This window comes from Squalius cephalus, assembly GCF_949319135.1.
Source record: "Squalius cephalus genome assembly, chromosome: 1".
In the NCBI taxonomy this organism is placed as follows: Eukaryota; Metazoa; Chordata; class Actinopteri; order Cypriniformes; family Leuciscidae; genus Squalius; species Squalius cephalus.
Window position 1 is genome coordinate 63,363,345 of NC_137122.1, and position 21,307 is coordinate 63,384,651.

General features: G+C 38.6%; 1 protein-coding gene across 8 annotated transcripts in view; it reads left to right on the forward strand.

The window, feature by feature from the left end:
• Positions 1-21,307, forward strand: part of LOC307171957 (axin-2) — a 238,915-nt gene that overhangs the window by 123,886 nt on the left and 93,722 nt on the right. For all 8 annotated transcript variants that reach the window (XM_079893910.1, XM_079893912.1, XM_079893913.1 and 5 more), the window contains one exon: positions 11,968-12,030. In XM_079893910.1, coding sequence (XP_079750036.1) covers positions 11,968-12,030 — 63 coding nt within the window. The remainder of the gene's footprint in view (positions 1-11,967; positions 12,031-21,307) is intronic.

Consider the following 21,307-nt stretch of genomic DNA (forward strand, 5'->3'; position numbering starts at 1 on the left):
ATAAAGGTAGATTGTAAATGAATTCATATTATACACATAATTTTACATAATTGACATATACACATAATGGACACCATTATATGAGAACTGAACTGAGCTAATAACTGAACTAATAACTTTTTTGAAACAGAAATGAACCATCACTGAACTTACTTAAGATGGATTATGACGCAATTTTCTTCTAGAAACAAACTTTATTGCATTATTTTCCTGTTATCTCTGTAAAGCTGCTTTGAAACGATCTGTAGTGTAAAAAGTGTGATCACAGCAGCAGATTTGTCAAATGATTGACCACAAGTGGCGTATTCAAGTGCATTTTAAAAAACGTGATCTGAACTGGTGGTGAAGCATTGCTATACCGTCCCAGTAAAGTATGGTTGCACCATATTAGATTTGCTGAATTTCTATAGTAAATTGGGTTCTAACACAGAACAACAGCATGTACAAACAGTGCTGTCAGTGGGCCACATTTATTCTGTGCATTCTCCTCTAGAACAGGCATTAGGTTTTTTCTTCAAAAAGATCCCTATGAAAAATCACTGGAAAACGTAAGACATTTAGCCACATTATTGTGATGTCCACGGCTAATAACCAAACCTTGCTGGAGATTTAATGCACCAGCCTCTATTCATCCTACGCTTTCATAGTCATCAGCTTAACTCACTTGTTAACAGAGGGGTGGAGGGATGAAGATATTCAGTTTTTTTATATTTATGGAGCATGTTTTGTTTAATGCCAGCTCTAAATGAGCAGGAATAGTTTGGATACTTTGACTTTGTTTCATATGAGGATGACGGTTTGTCATGTTCAATCTAATTGTGTTTCGTTTACAGACATATTCTCAATTCATTATCTTTGACCTCATTCCTGCAGCTTTTCCACCCTTTTTGAGTCATCAGGGTTTCTCAGATGATGCAACTTCAGAGTTTAACATCAGAGGGATTGGTCATTTCAGGTAAAATATGAGCAACACAAACTGTAGCTGTAGGCGCTGAACTGGATGTGGCTGGTTCCTTTTTCTTCTTTTTTTTGCCCGAAAGCCAAAGGCTCAAGGGATTTGCCCTGATAAAAGGCACCAGCCTAACTTACCCCGATACACTGGATCTGTCAGACCAAGCCCAGTGCCATAGATCTGACATGAGAGCGGGCCCAAAACATAGACCTGTGGCGGCTTCAATATGGCCACGTTCTGTTGCATTCAGGTCACCCAAAAATTACAATTTTCATCATTTACTCTCTCACACATTGTTATAAAACATATGTCTTTATTCCTGCAGTGGAACACAAAAGTAGAAAAGTTGAGGAATACACTGGTTGTCCCAAACAAATAAATAAAAAACATAATAAAATTGCCTTGTGGTCCCAAATTTAAGTCATTATTTACAGATAATGTGTAGTGGATTCGAAAATAATATTAAAAAGAGTGTCCAGGATATTGTTATTCTTTTTTTTTTTCTTCTGTTGGGCCTAGGAAAGCCTTTTATCTTTTCAAAGATTTTGTTTACAAATTCCATGTTTTCCGTTTTATTTCGGATTACTTTTTAATGGTTGAATGCCTTGTTATTTGAAATCATGAATATTAAAGTTTTAACAAATACTGCCAAATGAATTTTATTTTTATTTTATTTTCAGAAATTCTTGTTGTCTTTGATTTTTTCTCGATTCTGTGTTTTGTTTTGTTTTTAAATAAAAAATGGTGGCAATCAGATGCATAAAACTTTAACAATTTGATCAATCTTTTAAAATATATTCAGATTAAATTAAAACAGTTCCTTTTATTTTTGGCAAACAAAGATCTGCCCAACAGAGGTTTATAGTTGAATTAAAACTTTTTCTTAAAAAAAATTAAAAAAACAAGTAATGCTTTAATAAACTGTATTATTGTTGTTATTATTACTTAATGTACAATTGTAATATCATAATTTCCACAAAAATTAAACCAAATTTTTATTTTGCCAGGTTGTAGTGAAGACGAAGTGAAGAATGTGTGTGTAGTATAATGAAACTGCGGTGCTCTTTCACACGGAGACATGCAAAACAAGCTGGCTTCATGTTTAAATAGCTTTCTTATTGTGGTTTAATATTCACAGACTGTAGTTCATATCGCAAATTTGATTAAGTGTGCAGGCCTACTTTGGATTTATTCAGTGACATTCTGCATTATACAGTAAATTCCATTTTTATGCCTGGATTTCGTACGCATGTTCCACATCACGGCCCTACTTTTGTGATCTTATTGTTATGTTATATTCTTTCTCTTACACAAATGGTAATTGTGTAGTGCCACGGCATCTCTGCTTCCAGCTCCATGGTTTCTGTACATGCATGAGATCTCCATGGGAACAAGGTGTGCGGCACGAAACTGATGTGGTTATTTTGGTTTCCCCACTGTGACAAAGAACGCAAGAAAAGTGGAAGACAGTGGTAGAGGTACTGTGAGAGATATTGCTTTGAAAAGTCAGCACATGCTTTTTTTTTTTTCTTCTTCAGATAGCAAGAGCCAAAGTGAAGAGCCATGGTGGAAGCATCCGACTTACGCTAGTTGAATAGAATGTAAATACATATGAAGTGTATTTGTGAATGATCCGGGAGGAAGCTGTCATAATGTTTCACCCGCCGTCTATTTACACAGTGTTTGCCCACCATCCACAAACATCCCCCAGAAACGTTCACTGCCACAGCCAGTGTTACAGAGATGTGACATTATTATCCCAGACCGCCTGCCAAGACCGGCCTCAGTGTAATCCAGTCTGCATTCAGGCCTAACTCTTTTGTTAATAGTTGAATTCAAAGGAAATTTTCTGCTTGATTCTCCCAAGCAAAGCAAAGGAGACTTGAGGGTACATTTACACGACAACGATATGCTTAAAACGGAGAAGTTTTTCGCGTACAGACCATTGTCAAAACGATCCCCGTTCACACGGATCCGCGAAAACGGCTAAAAACGCTGTATTCTGCTGCCAGGCCAGTAGATGGCGATGAAACACTATGGACTGAACACGTAATACGCATGTGCATGACGTCATCGTCTTCACAGATTCACGTTTTTGTCGTTTTACACTTCAGAAACTTGCACTTTGAAAGTTTGCGTTTTCAGGCGCCCAAAACGCCGTTGCCGTGTAAACGAACGTCCAAAACGCATACAAAGTTTTACGTTTTTAGTTGAAAATGGCGCCGTGTAAACAGCCCCTGAGTAACGCGCGTTTGGGCGTGAATCGTTCTTGAAGCAGTCTTATGTCAATTGTCATATTGAAACGAATAGGGCAGAATATGAACGCAAACAATGTTGCACAATAAAGGACCGTTGCACAAATACTGTGAGTCTGTTGCACATAAAACTGGCAGGAAACTGGTCAAGATGATTGCATGTACACATTGTGTAATGAAATGCACCTGTTGACAAAGAAGGATATGTGGCATTGGTACAAGGTTTCCATTGAGCAGTGACAGGAGGGATTAGAGTGAATCAGGAACATGGCTGCTGTCTCGGAGAACACACTTCGCTCACTTCAAAGACGCATCAGTGTGTTATTTACCCCGCTCCCCCACGGCACGCCTGTCAGCTGTCATTCTGCCCCAAGTTTGGATGCTACCTCTTTTTAACTTTATATTTTTTTTTGTTAATGCGCCAGTCTCTGTTTAACATTATGATTCATACTTTCTCTCTTTCTTTCACTCCTGACGGAAGATGGTGGTGTTTTTTGGGGATGATGTTGTCATTGTTTGTCTTCACTTTTTTTTTTTTTTTTTTTTTTTTTGTCCCTGCAAACTTATTAATTTCTGTCAACTGGTTTCTCTGCCATTTGGAGATACACCAAATCCCATTATTTTTGGTCATGGATTACAGAGAGCAAAACAGTGGGAGAATATGATCAAAGACACCTCCCCATCACCTCGGAGTGGCAGATCGAGAGAGGGAAATGGAGCTTAATAGCAGAAAATCAGATTTAGACCAGCCAGGCATGTGGATGGATTTGGTGATTCTATTTTTCTTTCTTCTGCGGAGATGAAAGTTATGCCGTTTTTCCCCCCATCCTCCAGTTTATTCCTCGTTCTGTTTCTCTCACGATGGCTGGGAAAGTCGGTGACACAAGAAAAGCCTGCCACACACCGGCAGTGTAGAGCTGTGGAGAAAGCTCTGGCTTTAGACCGAACGCATCCACAATGCCATTGGCCGCTTGCTCAGAGACTTTTATATCTCACTGGACAAGAAATCCTCAACCTAGTCTAGTACAGATCGACTTGTGACACTCAGGGCCATATCATAGACTCGGCTCAATGCAGCGCCAGGCTAGTGTTTTTTTGGCTAGTTTCAGCTCGACAGTTTTCATTTTCACGTCCTGCACCACGTTGTTTAAAAGCAAATGCATTTGCGCCCATCTGTGTCTGAGAACCAGGTGTGTGTTCAGGCGCATTGTTGACGCGTTACTATTTTGAGGAACTGAAATCTGGTCTGAAGTCAATGGCACAGTATTTCTTTTGTTATTTAAAGAGCGCGTTAGTAATATTTGCCTATAGGCGGGTCCACAACGCACGTACACTCTGCTTATTACACACACATTGCAGCAGCACACAAACATGCCAAATATTAAAAATAAAAGGATTACAATGTAAAAGATTGTTATTATGTACATAAAGATATGGTGGAATCCGACTTGTCTTGTAGATGGTCTCGCTTTAGCCTCGCGCGCGAGCAGATCCGTTTGCGCTCTGGAGATGCATTCAGTCTTTCTGCTTGTAAGTTCCTCCATGTAAACAGTGAATCCGCCATGGGGCGAGCGCAACTGGCTTTTAAAGGCAATGGAAGATGAGACTCTGATTGGTTTATTGCACGTTACGTCCAAAACACACCCATTACTCATTAAGAGAATAGAGACGACCCTTTTAGACCATGCACCGGGAGCGCCGACCATTTTTCCCGTCGTTAAACTAGCAAAAGTGGATTCGGGCACAATCTTGAGCCGTGCGCTTCAGACCATGGGCTTAGATCAGGGATGGGCAACTTCGGTCCTGGAGGGCCAATGTCCTACAGAGTTTAGCTCCAACCCTAATCAAACACACCTGAACAAGCTAATCAAGGTCCTCAGGATTACTAGAAAATTACAGGCAGGTGATTTTTTCAGGGTTGGAGCTAAACTCTGTAGGACAGTGGCCCTCCAGGACCGAAGTTGCCCATCCCTGGCTTAGATCATTCAAATAGGGCCCTCAGCATGAAGAGTGGTCCATATAGCAGCTTATTTTGACCAAGAAACGTCACTTAGGAATTGATCAACTGACGTGTAAAGCTAACAACCTTTTTAGTGTGACATTTAGAAGTAGTTAAAAAAAAAAAAATGTTTTACTGATTGAAATTAAATATTCAATAAAATGTAATTAAATTAATATACCAAATTCCTAAAATCTGTACTGACAACCACTTTAAAATAGCCGGTAAAGAATTCAATTTATGGTTTTCACTGTGACTTGTTCTTGTTTATTTACAAAAAAAAAACTGTAAATGTAACAGTATTTTACTAATGTGCTAGTAGTGCTAATGCGCGCCACACCAGACCCAAATCTCACGGACAACTGCAGCATATAAACATAATAAAACAACATAAATAGTCCAGGCCTGGTCCTCTCTCGTCTTGCACTGTCGTCACTCCTCCTTTTATCCTTCCGGAGCTCATTTTCACTCGCTCCGTTCCCACAGCTTTCGGCCCCGCCCTGCTTGCCACATACATATCATTCCCTGTTAGATCTATTTCTCTTTTTCACTGGATTGGATCAAGCGGGAACCTTCCTGTCTCTCTCTCTCTCTCTTAAATACTTAAGACTTAAACTGCAATTCATTGACTGGCCACTAGAGACAGGCTCCAAAAGAGAGTCAATCCCATAGACCCCCATGTTAAAATGCCCAACTTTACAGCAGAAAAAAAAAACGTTTACAGCCTGGTACAAAAAGTGTTTTTGGTCTATAAAGCTAATTTTGCAACTGCGAGGGGGGTGATTATTATTTTTTTTTTACAATTCATCCATTTAAATTATATTAAGCCTTAAAGTTCTGCATAATTAAGGGTGTGGCCACTTGAGTGACAGGTGGATTGCCGCTGATATCACTGCTAGCCGTTTGTCTGTTAGCGTCACATCACCTCAGCTAATCCGCCTCGCTGCACATTTTCGTTTATCCGGGAGTGACGCGTGGCCAAGATGGCGACGACCGGCTCCGCCTACTTTGGGCTTCAAAAATGCTCTTCAGAAACATACGGGTGACGTCACACACACTACGTCCATATTTTTTTGTAAAAAAAATCAGAAAATGTGAAACATGACTGCTGGCCAATCAGATTGCAGCTTGCAATTTTGAGAAAGTCATTCTATGTGTGCAATATGGACCAGATGGTCTGTGAATGGTCAGACTGTGGGCGTCCCATCTGCAGCTGAGACCATCCTCCACCCATCACCAAAAAGACACAAATGAAGTGCTAGACAAACTATTGCATGATGGCACAAAGGCCACCTGTCAACGGGAACTTGATCAGTATTGAGTGATCAATCTCTCCTCCTCCTCCTCCTCCTCCTCCTCCAGCTGAAGGGCGATGATAGATGGTGTTGGGAAGCAGTCAATGTTTTCTCCTCAAAGTGGATATTTAACAGCTATAAAGTTATAGAGATCAACTCTACACACTTGTGAATTGTTGAATTGTTGAATTGAATTGCAGAAAGCTGCCCATCTCTCATCAGAGCGCTCCAACTTTAGCTGGACAATAACCTTATTCTAGAGCTGTTGTAAAGCCAAACTATCTCTGTTACTTTAATTTCCTATTATCTCTGTAAAGCTGTTTTGAAACAATCTATATTGTTAAAAGCGCTATATAAATGAAGGTGACTCGACTTGACTTGACTCTAATCACACCACCAGATGGAGATTTGTCTCTGGGGTCACCAGCCAAATAAAAGGCTCTTATTGAACCCCTAAGCTGGCCTTTGTGTTGTTGCCCCTGGCGGCAAATCAGCACCAAAGGTCATCAAATGGGACGGATCACAGGAGGTCCCGACTCAAACCATGAGAGGCCAATAAATCACCCGGCAGCCCAAATCCTCACTCAGATGCATTAATGGCTGTGTTCCCATGATCCCTGCCGCCAGTCCATTGATCCACCTGCTAACAGAGGTGTGACTGATCCCTGCCCAAAAACTTCCCCTCGGAAGTCATGATGAAAATCAAACACGGGCTGGGGGTGTAACCACACCTGCCAGTGTAATGCTTGAGGACGAGGAAGGACGAGTGAGGATTGATCTGTTTTTATCATTAGCATGGTGTCACCTTCACTGACTTGGCTTGTTTCACAATAGGGTGAGCAATGTAGATGGAAAAAATACATTCAGTTTTGATGAGATTCAATACTGAAAACAAAGTAAAAACAGCTTCAGTAACATCCATGATTTCAGATATCATTCATGTTTGTAGCTGGAGTGATGCTGAAGTCTCTGTGAGTCAGTAGGACGATGTGAATAATGAATAGTCTTGCACATCTGTTTGATAATGGTCTGAATGTAGCGTGGAGAGTGATTTATCTGATTCTTACAGTCTGGACTAATATTTGCTCATCGCTCAGACACGGAAAACCTTGACTATGAGTGTCCTGCGACTGTCCAAGGTCTGAAAAACGCCAAAGCTCAGTGGCCTTAATGCACAAATCCACACTTCGGAGCGGTAATCGAGGCTAAACGTATCCCATCATGCATCATGTTCAGGAACTCGCGCGAGATGTCGAAGGAAAACATCCCACTGTAAGTTAAATTAATTAGATATTACATATAATTTGGTAGTAAAACATAAAGTGTTGCACATTTTATTGGTGCAAAGATTAGTATGTGTATTTTGTACAACATTTGCAACTGCTTTTGATCACTTAATTAGAAGCACCACAATTACTCAGTTGTGTCGTTGTCATGGGCTGGCTTGTATTAATAATCCACAAACAACGTGTGACGCAGAAAGAACAAGAAAGCGTAATGCGTTTTTCCATTCCAATGCGCTACTTTTCCATTGTTTTTCTATGTAAAACCGTTGTGGCTTGCGTCATTCGCAGCGTCTCGCGCATTACACAGCGTCCTAAAAACGCGGCGCTCAAGTTAAAATCAGATCAACTTTTAAAAACGCGTCTCGAAACCCCATCCCACAGCCCACGTCTCGTGTTTCTCAAGTCAGAACGCGTTCTGTGTGACCGAGCCCTAACTCACCATGTAATGATTAACTCAAGACAAAGAACAGAGGGAGACAGAAGGCTTAAATACACAAGGGAGGCTAATTAACTGAATAGGGAACAGGTGTGACGCTAATCAGGGACTAAGAAAACTACGTTCACACACTGTCCGATTATTTGTGTATTCGATTGGAATCTGATCTAAAATTATTGACTGTCCACATTGTGTGTCTTTAGTTTTCCAGAATATCTGCATTGGTTTCTATAGCAATGGTGTTGCGTTGGTAGGTATACGCCAAAAACAACAACAACAGCGACATGTAGGGGTTTGCAATAGAGATGTTGTTTTATTTACAACTTTAACATGTGTAGCCACACTGGACTACTTTGTTTTCTGAGGCAGAGGCAGAAAGAAAGGAGGCTTGAATGTGTGGCTTTATTCTGTGCCGTTATATTGTCATTTTCTGCTTGTCCGTCACTTTGCAACAAGACAGCCTTGTTTGTGCAGCAACTTTCTGCATGTTTCCTATAGCAATGTGGGACGTTTCCGCTTTACGCGGCGTGTGAAAGTCAGCGCAAAATGCGATTAGAGCGTTCAGACTGAAACGGATTTCCAGAAATGTGATTTGAATAGGATTTCAAACCACATATGAATGTTGCTGGAAACAGGTTATGCACAAAAATCAGATTTGGACTGACGGTCTGAACGTAACCTAAGACTAGAAACCAAGACTAAACAGAACATGTTCTTGACTGTCTATTCCATAGGGACTAATGAACAGACATTTAGCAGTTTATTTTAAAATGCAAAGTATTGGAAATCTAAATAAAGCTCTGTAAACACTTGCATTTTTACAACACTGTAAGTGTGTCCCGTCTGGTAATTTTGTCCTATTTGGTTAAAAGCCCACTTGGAACACTTTCCTGGCCAAATACAGCAAATACGTCATGTAAGTACACAAGTGGTCAAGTGCAAAACTCACAAGTGTGTATACTTTCCTGTAGCTCAAACAGTAGCGCAGTTGGTGCTTGCAACGCCAAGTTTATAGGTTCGATTCCCAAGGAAAGCAAGAACTGATAACAATGTAAATGTGTACCATGGATAAAAGCGTCTGCCAATTGCATAAATGTAAATGTAAATGTAGTGAGGCCCGAGACCGGCTCATTTAACAACGCTCGTTTGGACCTTTGAAGACTTCGAAGAGGTGGCCTTTGAAGGATGAAGTCTCTGAATTAGGACACAGCTTATGTTCCCTTAAAGGAATAGTTCGCTTAAAAATGAAAAATAAGATATTTTGAAGAATGTTGGTAACCAGGTAGTTGATGGACCCCATTGACTTCCATTTTAGGGGGAAAAAATACAATGGGGTCCATCAACTGTCTGGTTACCCACATTCTTCAAAATATCTTCTTTGGTGTTCAGCAGAAGACAGAAACTCATACAGGTTTGAAACAACTTGAAGGAGAGTAAATGATGACAGAATTTTCATTTTTAAGTGAACTATTCCTTTAAAGGGAAATTCTGAAGTGCCAAACATAAATCGTACATCAATACACATAATGATACGCGATAGATGTGTTTTAAATTATATTTCATCATACATATTTTTTTCATAATAGAAATTTATCTTGCAATGCAAGTTTTCTTGCAAAGCTGATTCTCAGTTATATGTGATAAGATTTCAGAGATCAAATAATTATTAGAGGACATAAGTAAAATAACCTCAAATTGTACCATTTGTTAATGTGACTGAACTTGGTGAACTTAGCACTTGCTTGGGGTGAGCCACTGACATGACTTTACTTGTCTAGCTTGATTATGACTTGCATATTTGTGTCTTACTCCCACCTTAATCCCATTTCATGGGATTTTTTTTGCCCTTATTGGAGTTTGACGACCCTTGGTCTTTGTATACTTTCATTGTGTGAAAGAAAACAACTCCTACTGATTTAAAATGACACAAGGGTGAGTAAATGATGACAGAATTTTTATTTTTGGGTGAACAATTCATCCTGCTTTTTCTTTCCCCAACACCAGGAACCAATAAACCCAAGGCAGTTTGGATACATGAGAACACCCATTGCTTTTAAAACCATGTTTACCAAAAAAAAAAAAAAAAAAAAAAGTCATCCTCTCCAAGCTACACAATCCAATGGAGCAAGCCCTGAAATTGTCCTCTAAACACACACAGACACTCGCTGCAAAAACGTGGAGAAATGCCTCCCAGCCTTGTACTTAGTACACTATCAAACCTAATTGTTTCTATTTTGAAAAAAGAAAAGATAATTACATCTCATCTCATACTCCCTGTAGGTGTATGCGCTGCTGTTTATTTTCCATCTGTTTTAATGTGTGTGATTGGACGGGTGAGTGTTGTGATTGCTCAGCTCCAGAATTAGACCGCTAATGAAGTTTGGCTCAGCATTGCATGCTTTGTGCTTTCAGATACAGTACTGTTCAAATGCAGCGTTCACTCTTCAAAGGCCGCGGACTCGGCATTGTGAAGTGATTAAAACACCTGATAGAAGCTCAAAGCGCCTGTAGCTCTAAAGATGCCTTTGGCAAGGTACAGATATTTGCAAGAGAACGCACTCAAAGCAGCCAAATGCTTCATTTTCCAGCTTTCTCACTCTAACTTGGTTGTGTTTTTCTATACTTGTGTGACTTTATCAGTGCAGATCAATTAAGCATCCTCTTTTTATCGAATTGTCTGATCTTAGTTCATCCAAAAATGAACATCCTGCCATTGTTTACTCATGTTGTTCCAAACCTGCATGGCTTGCTTTCATGGACCACCAAATGAGAGATTTAGAAGAATAATTATGCTGTGCTCTTCCATAAAACAAAAACATACAGTGCATCAAGCGGAAAATAAGGTAAATAAAAGCGTCGTCAAATAAGTATGTCAGCTGATCTGATATTCGCTACTGTAAGGAAGATGAACGTAACTTGTAATAAGCAGGGGAAATTCCTGACTTTAAACAAATAACCATTTAAATGTAAGAACGTACAGGGAGACTTCAGATATAAAAACACTGACTCGTGAGGTAATATTTTCTCATTATTATCAGACAATTTCCAAGTAATCAATGGAATATGAGGGAATACTAGGGAATACCAATATGGATTTACTTTTTATGATGTCATGAGCAATCCAGTCATTTATATTGATCAGTGGTGTGTGTTATTACAAATCAAACAAGCCCAGCCCAGGTGAGAAAAAGTACAAAGTACCGTAACGGATAACTGGCCCTATCTTAACTGGCCCTATCTTAGACCTGCTTGGCTGAGCCAGACTGTTTGAGAGTCCCGTCTTTATGATGATGAGGAGACATTACAGTGGTGGATTTCTGCTCAGAGCATCAACCAGCAGTCAACTCTTCGTTGTTTCTGTCAATCTCTTACTAATATCAGATCTGTGAGCAAGCCACAAAAGCGCATCTGTCTTTTCACAAAAAACAACCCTCGTATACTCATTTATCTCTTTGTCTCTTTTCATGTTCTTGCTCATAAAAGCTTACAGCGGGTTTTTTTTTTTTCATGTCGTATTCTTGTTTTGCAGATAACGCTGTGAGATTGTTTTCTCTCTTCCTGTTAAGTGGTGATAAGTTGGCTTCTGATGAAAGGCCCGTGTGCTGTTGTGGTGTCAGGCCTGGCCCTGAGCCCAGAGCTCCAGCCATACACACACGCATGCCAGCCGCAGAGGTCACGGCAAAGCGTCTCGCTGGTGTCGTGTGTCTCTAACACACTCCTCTTCTGTGTTCTCTTTCATTACAGACCAACGGCAAGCTGAAGCATCTCGAGAAGGAGTATAATCAGAAGCTGGCCAAGTCTGCACAGGTTTGCACACCATTGTTTGAACACGGGCATACAAATGTTCTGAGGAAAGGGCAAAACACAGGAAAAACAGTGGCCAGGATAAATGGATGGATGGATGGATGGATGGGTGGGTAGGTGGATGGGTGGGTCAGTGGGTGGATGGATGGATGGATGTGGGAATGGATGGATGGGTGGGTGGATGGATGGATGGGTGGATTTATGGATGGGTGGGTGGATTGAATGATGGATGGATTGATGGGTGGGTGGGTGGATTGGTGGGTCGGTGGGTGGATTGATTGAATGATGGATGGATGGATGGATGGGTGGGTGGATTGAATGATGGGTGGGTGGGTGGGTGGGTGGATTGAATGAATGATGGATGGATGGGTGGGTGGATTGAATGATGGGTGGGTGGGTGGGTGGGTGGGTGGGTGGATTGAATGAATGATGGATGGATGGATGGGTGGATTGAATGATGGGTGGGTGGGTGGGTGGGTGGGTGGATTGAATGAATGATGGATGGATGGATGGGTGGATTGAATGATGGGTGGGTGGGTGGGTGGGTGGATTGAATGAATGATGGATGGATGGGTGGGTGGATTGAATGATGGGTGGGTGGGTGGGTGGGTGGATTGAATGAATGATGGATGGATGGATGGGTGGATGGATGGGTTGGTGGATGGATGGATGGGTGGGTGGATGGGTGGGTCAGTGGATGGATGGATGGATGGATGAATGGATGGATGGATGGTTGGATGGGTGGATGGGTGGGTGGATTGATTGAATGATGAATGATGGATGGGTGGGTGGGTGGATTGAATGATGGATGGATGGGTGGGTGGATTGAATGATGGATGGATGGATGGGTGGGTGGGTGGATTGAATGATGGATGGATGGATGGGTGGGTGGGTGGATTGAATGATGGATGGGTGGGTGGGTGGATTGAATGATGGATGGATGGATGGGTGGGTGGATTGAATGATGGATGGATGGGTGGGTGGATTGAATGATGGATGGGTGGGTGGGTGGATTGAATGATGGATGGGTGGCTGGACTGAATGATGGATGGGTGGGTGGGTGGATTGAATGATGGATGGGTGGGTGGATGGGTGGATTGAATGATGGGTGGGTGGACTGAATGATGGATGGATTGGGATGGATGGATGGGTGGGTGGATGGATGGATGGGTGGATGGATGGGTGGGTGGATGGATGGATTGTTGGATGGGTAGATGGATGGATGGATGGATGGATGGGTGGATGGATGGATGGATGGATGGATGGATGGATGGATGGATGGATGGATGGATGGATGGATGGGTGGGTGGATGGGTGGATGGGTGGGTGGATGAAAAAAACTATTAATTGTGTTTACTTAAACATTTTTAACTGTCATTTTTACAATTGTAATATACTGAGACAGGCCACTAATACCTAATAAAACATCAGAAAGAGTCAAATCAAAGACTCCAAATCCCCCTACTTCCTGTGTGTGTGTGTGTGTGCGTGTGTGCGTGCGTGCATGTGTGCGTGTGTGTGGTGAGGACATGAAACTTTGGCCTTTTTTGTTTTTTTGTAATAAAAAAAAAATATATATATATATATATTTGTTTTCTATTTAATTAAAAATGACCCAGCTACTTTTTTAATAACTTGTAGCAGTAAGTTTAATAACTTACTGCTAACAACTACTTTCTCAAAACTTTTATCGAAATGAATTATTGCCTGTAGTGATCGACGTCCAGTCACAGTTATGAGTGTCTTGTTAAACCGGAGTGTGAAAGTTTCTTCCTCAACTCTGTTTTCTTCATAAATCAGCTGAGGTGTTGGACACACACACTTCACTCTTCAGCCCCTACTCAACACGTGTCCCCCACCCTCCGTTCCTGGCCCAGATTTCACACTCTGAAGGTGTAGTGTGTGTGTGTGTGTGTGTGTGTGTGTGTGTGTGTGTGTGTGTGTGTGTGTGTGTGTGTGTGTGTGTGTGTGTGTGTGTGTGTGTGTGTGTGTGTGTGTGTGTGTGTGTGTGTGTGTGTGTGTGTGTGTGTGTGTGTGTGTGTGTGTGTGTGTTTCCGAGCGCTTATCTCTCCTCTCGTGTGTGTGTTACTGAGGCCATGTGTTAAACATTAGATTTAATCTGCTCAGACTCTACGCCATTACACTGGCTTCAGGTTCATAAGAATAACCTTCGTTCTTCTCGCGAGCTGAACTCCTCACACACTGTAGATGTTCAGTGTGAGCCTCTCATTACCTCAGTCCCAGCTCAAACACTCGCTCTTCTTTCACTTCTCTCCACAACACAGAGTGCTGAATGTCAGGTTGACAAGCAGATGTTGTGTGAAAACACAGGCCTATTAAATTACACAATGCTTCCACATCAAAAGAGCACACTTTGAGTGTGTGAGAAAAAGAGTTCACAGGCACTTCTTCCCATTTCTAAATAACCTCTGAGAGAACCACTGATGATTAATTCCTTTTTTCTGAGGCACAAAATTGGCATTTGCTGGATAAACATAGTTTTTCCTCTCTCGTTTCCCACTCGCATTTGGTGGGAACACGTCTTTGTTTAATACACATTAAGTGCTCCTCCTCCACTCCAAACAACTTCTTCCTCTTGTTAGGAAACGTATGGAAGATTGTTTCTGCCACAGAATAACAAAAAAAAAGGTAATTGTGTCTTTTTAGCTCACAATTCAGACTTTTTTTCTTACATCTCAGTATAAAGTCGCAATTGCAAGTTCTAAAGTCATAATTGCGTGATTTAAAGTCAGAATTGCGAGATATAAAGTCAGAATTGCGAGATATAAAGTCAGAATTGTGAGATATAATGGCGCAATTGTGTTATAAAGTCAGAATTGTGTGATATAATGGCGCAATTGTGTTATAAAGTCAGAATTTCGTGATATAAAGTCGCAACTGTGTGTTATAGTCAGAATTTTGTGATATAAAGTCGCAATTGTGTGTTTTAAGTCAGAATTGCGTGATAAAAAGTCGCAATTGTGTGTTATAAAGTCAGAATTTTATGATATAAAGTCGCAATTGTGTGTTATAAAGTCAGAATTGTGTGATATAAAGTCGCAATTGTGTTATAGTCAGAATTTTATGATATAAAGTCGCAATTGTGTGTTATAAAGTCAGAATTGCGTGATAAAAAGACGCAATTATGTGTTATAAAGTCAGAATTGCGTGATATAAAGTCAGAATTGCGAGATATAAAGTCAGAATTGCGAGATATAAAGTCAGAATTGTGAGATATAATGGCGCAATTGTGTTATAAAGTCAGAATTGTGAGATATAATGGCGCAATTGTGTTATAAAGTCAGAATTGTGTGATATAATGGCGCAATTGTGTTATAAAGTCAGAATTTCGTGATATAAAGTCGCAACTGTGTGTTATAGTCAGAATTTTGTGATATAAAGTCGCAATTGTGTGTTTTAAGTCAGAATTGCGTGATAAAAAGTCGCAATTGTGTGTTATAAAGTCAGAATTTTATGATATAAAGTCGCAATTGTGTGTTATAAAGTCAGAATTGCGTGATAAAAAGTCGCAATTGTGTGTTATAGTCAGAATTTTATGATATAAAGTCGCAATTGTGTGTTATAAAGTCAGAATTGTGTGATATAAAGTCGCAATTGTGTGTTATAGTCAGAATTTTATGATATAAAGTCGCAATTGTGTGTTATAAAGTCAGAATTGCGTGATAAAAAGACGCAATTATGTGTTATAAAGTCAGAATTGCGTGATATAAAGTCAGAATTGCGTGATATAAAGTCAGAATTGTGTGTTATAAAGTCGTAATTGTGTGTTATAAAGTCAGAATTTTATGATATAAATCGTGTGTTATCTGGTTTATATTAGCAGGTATCATTTAAAAATGTTTAACAGTGTTGCATTTATTATAATAGCATTTTTATGTTTAATGCAGGTGGTGAGAGTTTACAATGTTTTAATAATATGACATGTATCTAAAACTAAAAATTATTTGTGGCCATTATTATTAAATTTTAGTCCGTTTTGTAGTCATGAAAATGCCATTTTTGAGTCCCTGTAATATAATTTATTATATTCAATATAAAAGAAGCAAAAAAAAATGTTTTCCACGCTAGACAAAAAAAAAAAGCATAGCATGTTTTAAAAATAAAATAATGATAGATTTTCTGTACTATTCCCTTGCGACTATTTGGCCTTGCAAGAATACAGTTGCTGTAGCGTCCCATAATGCATTGCAAGGTTGTACAGACAAGTGTCCTTTGAACTTCTGAGGCGCACACTAACCCATGGCATCAACAGGCCTCTCTCAGATGTGCCCAAAGCTGTGGAGTCGCATGTGAAACGCGCCAATTAAATCCATACCGCGCCATACATGCTCATGACTGCAGCGTCTTTAATTAGCATTGGGCAAATCCAGCTCTTCTTTCACTGACCTTTAATCTCGCCGGTGTTTGAAGCTCTCAGCTAATGATGAGGAACACAAGGTGTTGTCCAAACTGAGCTTGGCTTTCTACGGTAGATCTCCTTTCATCACCGCTAGCGTATGCATACGTTATTATGCATGCGCATATCAAATCAGTCCAGCTCTGAGATCCACGCGTTTCAGCTGTACGCGCAACAAACAAGTCGAGTCAGCTTTATTCATATAGCGCTCTTTACACTATGCTAACGTGCTAACATGTTAGCAATACACAAATCACTACATTGTAACATGTTAACAGAACACTTTATCAAACAAATAGCAACACCCTGACAGAATATAATTTATTATGATGTTCTGCATATAATTTTTTTGGTAACACTTTATTTTAAGGTGTAGTTGTTACATATTTAAGTACTGAGTAATACTAATTAACTACATGTACTTACTATAGGGTTAGGGTAGGATTAGGGTTTGGTTGAGGGTTAGTTGCATGTAATTATGCATAATTTACTGTTATTACTATGGTAAATACATGTAACATATGTAACAAGGACACTGTAAAATAAAGTGTTACACTTTTTTTTTTTTTTTTTTTTGCAAAAGCAATTAAAACACTTTTTGTAAGTGTAAAAAATTTACACAAAAAAATAAATTAAAAATGTAAGTAAAAAGTACAAAATCTTGTTCTATTTCATTTCTTCTTTTTTTGACGACAGTGAATTCTGATGTGAAGTTTGCTATGTTTAATAGCACAACATCATAGTGTTTACTGTGATTAACGATTTGTAAGCATTGATAGGGGTGTGCGATATCACAGTTTAGATCGTGAACAATTCAAATGTTTTCGAAATCTGCTTTTAAAGAAAGATTGTAGTATCATGCTCTAGTGCACATACTGTAAAACACAATTTAGCCACGCTGCGGTAGGGATTGTGTATTATACAATACAATACAATACAATACAATTTTATTTTATTTGTATAGCACATTTAAAAACAACTGGCGTTGACCAAAGTGCTTAACAAGGCCAAAAGCTATATAAAACAAGCACAATATCAACATAATACACAGGAGATACACATATCAAGATATTTTAAAAGCTAATGAAAAGAAATGCGTTTTCAGGGAAGATTTAAAAAGTGACAAAGTTTGTGCAGATCTGATATGTGGCGGTAAGCTATTCCATAGCTTGGGTCCATAGGCTGCAAAGGCACGATCACCCCTGTTTTTTAGTCTGGTTCGTGGGACAGATAGTGAGTTTGAATCCCCCGACCTTAGTGATCTTGACTAAGATACTGGATGGAGCAATTCAGATAAGTATGGTGGAGCCTGTTTCTGTAGCGACTTAAAAACAAATAGCAAAACTTTAAAATCAATTCTAAATTTTAAAGGTTAAAACCGGTAGCCAGTGGAGCGAGATCAGAACTGGTGTGATGTGTTCGAATTTACGCTTCCCTTTGAGGAGGCGTGCAGCTGCATTTTGGACTAATTGTAGACGGGTGATGCATTTCTGCGAAATAACGATATATAGAGAATTACAATAGTCCAATCTGGATGTTACGAATGCATGCATGGCAATCTCAAAGTGCTTAGCAGACAGGAATGGCTTAACCTTAGCTAAGAGACGGAGGTGAAAGAAACAGGATTTTACCACAGCACATATCTGCTTTCCAAATTTAAGGTTGTTATCAATCCAGACCCCCAAGTTCCGAACACAGGTGGTGCTATACAGTGACAACGTTTGGAGGTCAAAATCATGTGTGCTACGATCATTGGGGCCAAACATGATAAATTCCAAATTATTGCAGTTCTTCGCCATCACTAAAGTTTATTATTTGCATGCGTTTTAAAGACATGCTGTTCTGACATGCGTTTTCCTTGCACACTAAAAGCCTGTCAAACAGCACGTGATCACTAAATTCTCTTTCACGTCTTGTTGCGCTTAAAAGGTTTACATAAACACAGTCAGTGAACGTATAGAGTTCGGATGCATGTCTGTGTATTAGATTTGGTCTTAAAGTGACAGCAGCCTAATAAATCTGTGTTATTAATATTAATCAAACAGCAAAAGACAGAGAACATAATTTTCTGTAGTAGCTTGAATAAGAGTCAATGTATATTTAAATCATGAAGTGAAGTCTGTTTTTACATTTGTTTATTCAATTTCTTACTTGAATGGTACTGTTAAATTTTATTTCAGAATTAAGTGATATAAAGTCGCAATTGCGAGGTATAAAGTCAGAATTTCGTGATATAAAGTCGCAATTGTGTTATAAAGTCAGAATTGCGTGTGTTATAAAGTCAGAATTGCGTGATATAAAGTCGCAATTGTGTTATAAAGTCAGAATTGTGTGATGTAAAGTCGCAATTGCGAGTTATAAAGTCAGAATTGCGAGATATATAGTCGCAATCGTGTTATAAAGTCAGAATTGCGTGTGTTATAAAGTCAGAATTGCGTGATATAAAGTCGCAATCGTGTTATAAAGTCAGAATTGCGTGTGTTATAAAGTCAGAATTGCGTGATATAAAGTCGCAATTGTCTTATAAAATCAGAATTGTGTGATATAAAGTCACAATTGTGTTATAAAATCAGAATTGTGTGATATAAAGTCGCAATTGTGTTATAAAGTCAGAATTGTGTGATGTAAAGTCACAATTGCGAGTTATAAAGTCAGAATTGTGATATATAGTCGCAATTGTGTTATAAAGTTAGAATTGCGTGATATAAAGTCGCAATTGTGTTATAAAGTCAGAATTGCGTGATATAATGTCGCACTTGTGTCATAAAGTCAGAATTTCGTGATATAAAATCGCAATCGTGTTATTAAGTCAGAATTGTGAGATATAATGTCGCAATTGTGTCATAAAGTCAGAATTTCGTGATATAAAATCGCAATCGTGTTATTAAGTCAGAATTGTGTGATATAAAGTCGCAATTGTGTTATAAAGTCAGAATTGCGTGATATAAAGTCGCAATCGTGTTATAAAGTCATAATTGTGTGATATATAGTCGCAATTGTGTTATAAAGTCATAATTTCGTGATATAAATTCGCAATTGTGTTATAAAGTCATAATTTAGTGATATAAAGTCGCAATTGTATTATAAAGTCAGAATTTCGTGATATAAATTCGCAATTGTGTTATAAAGTCAGAATTTAGTGATATAAAGTCGCAATTGTATTATAAAGTCAGAATTTCGTGATATAAAGTCGCAATTGTGTTATAAAGTCAGAATTTAGTGATATAAAGTCGCAATTGTATTATAAAGTCAGAATTTCGTGATATAAAGTCGCAATTGTGTTATAAAGTCAGAATTGCATGATATAAAGTTGCAATTGTGTTATAAAGTCAGAATTTAGTGATATAAAGTCGCAATTGTATTATAAAGTCAGAATTTCGTGATATAAAGTCGCAATTGTGTTATAAAGTCAGAATTGCATGATATAAAGTCGCAATAGTGTGTTATAAAGTCAGAATTTCGTGATATAAAGTCGCAATTGTGTGTTATAAAGTCAGAATTTCGTGATATAAAGTCGCAATTGTGTTATAAAGTCAGAATTTCGTGATATAAAGTCGCAATTGTGTTATAAAGTCAGAATTATGTGATATATAGTCGCAATTGTGTTATAAAGTCAGAATTTCGTGATATAAATTCGCAATTGTGTTATAAAGTCAGAATTTCATGATATAAATTCGCAATTGTGTTATAAAGTCAGAATTATGTGATATAAAGTCGTAATCGTGTTATAAAGTCAGAATTGTGTGATATATAGTCGCAATCGTGTTATAAAGTCAGAATTGCGTGATATAAACTCGCAATCGTGTTATAAAGTCAGAATTGTGTGATATATAGTCGCAATTGTGTTATAAAGTCAGAATTGTGTGATATATAGTCGCAATTGTGTTATAAAGTCAGAATTGCGTGATATAAAGTCGCAATTGTGTTATAAAGTCAGAATTGCGTGATATAAAGTCGCAGTTGCGAGTTATAAAGTCAGAATTTCGTGATATAAATTCACAATAGCAAGTTATAAAGTCAGAATTGCGTGATATAAATTCACAATTGTTTTTTAAAGTGAGAATTATGTGATATAAAGTCACAATTGTGTTATAAAGTCAGAATTGCGTGATATATAGTCGCAATTGTGTTATAAAGTCAGAATTGCGTGATATATAGTCGCAATTGTGTTATAAAGTCAGAATTTCGTGATATAAAGTCGCAATTGTGTTATAAAGTCAGAATTGCGTGATATAAATTCACAATTGTAAGTTATAAAGTCAGAATTGCGTGCTATAAATTTGCAATTGTGTTATGAAGTCAGAATTGCGTGATATAAATTCACAATTGCAAGTTATAAAGTCAGAATTGCATGATATAAAGTCACAATTGTGTTATAAAGTCAGAATTGCTTGATATAAAGTCGCAATTGTGTGTTATAAAGTCAGAATTTCGTGATATAAAGTCGTAATCGTGTTATAAAGTCAGAATTGCGTGATATAAAGTCGCAATTGTGTTATAAAGTCAGAATTGCGTGATATAAATTCACAATTGCAAGTTATAAAGTCAGAATTACATGATATAAATTTGCAATTGTGTTATAAAGTCAGAATTGCGTGATATATATGCTGATATTGAATGCTACTGTTAAATTTGACCTATTATGTGTAATTTGTGTCTTTGTTCTTATTTTTAACAACAAAGATGAACTAATGAAATAACATTTTTGACCCACCTCTACTTTGGCCTAAATGGTCCGTCATCCTCTTTTCTTTTATGTTTTGTATCGTGATCCTGTCTGAAGAATCTATTTTTTGCCATATCGCCCACCGATACATTGATCCCTCGTTTCTGATGACCCCCCCAATGTCTTACTACATCACT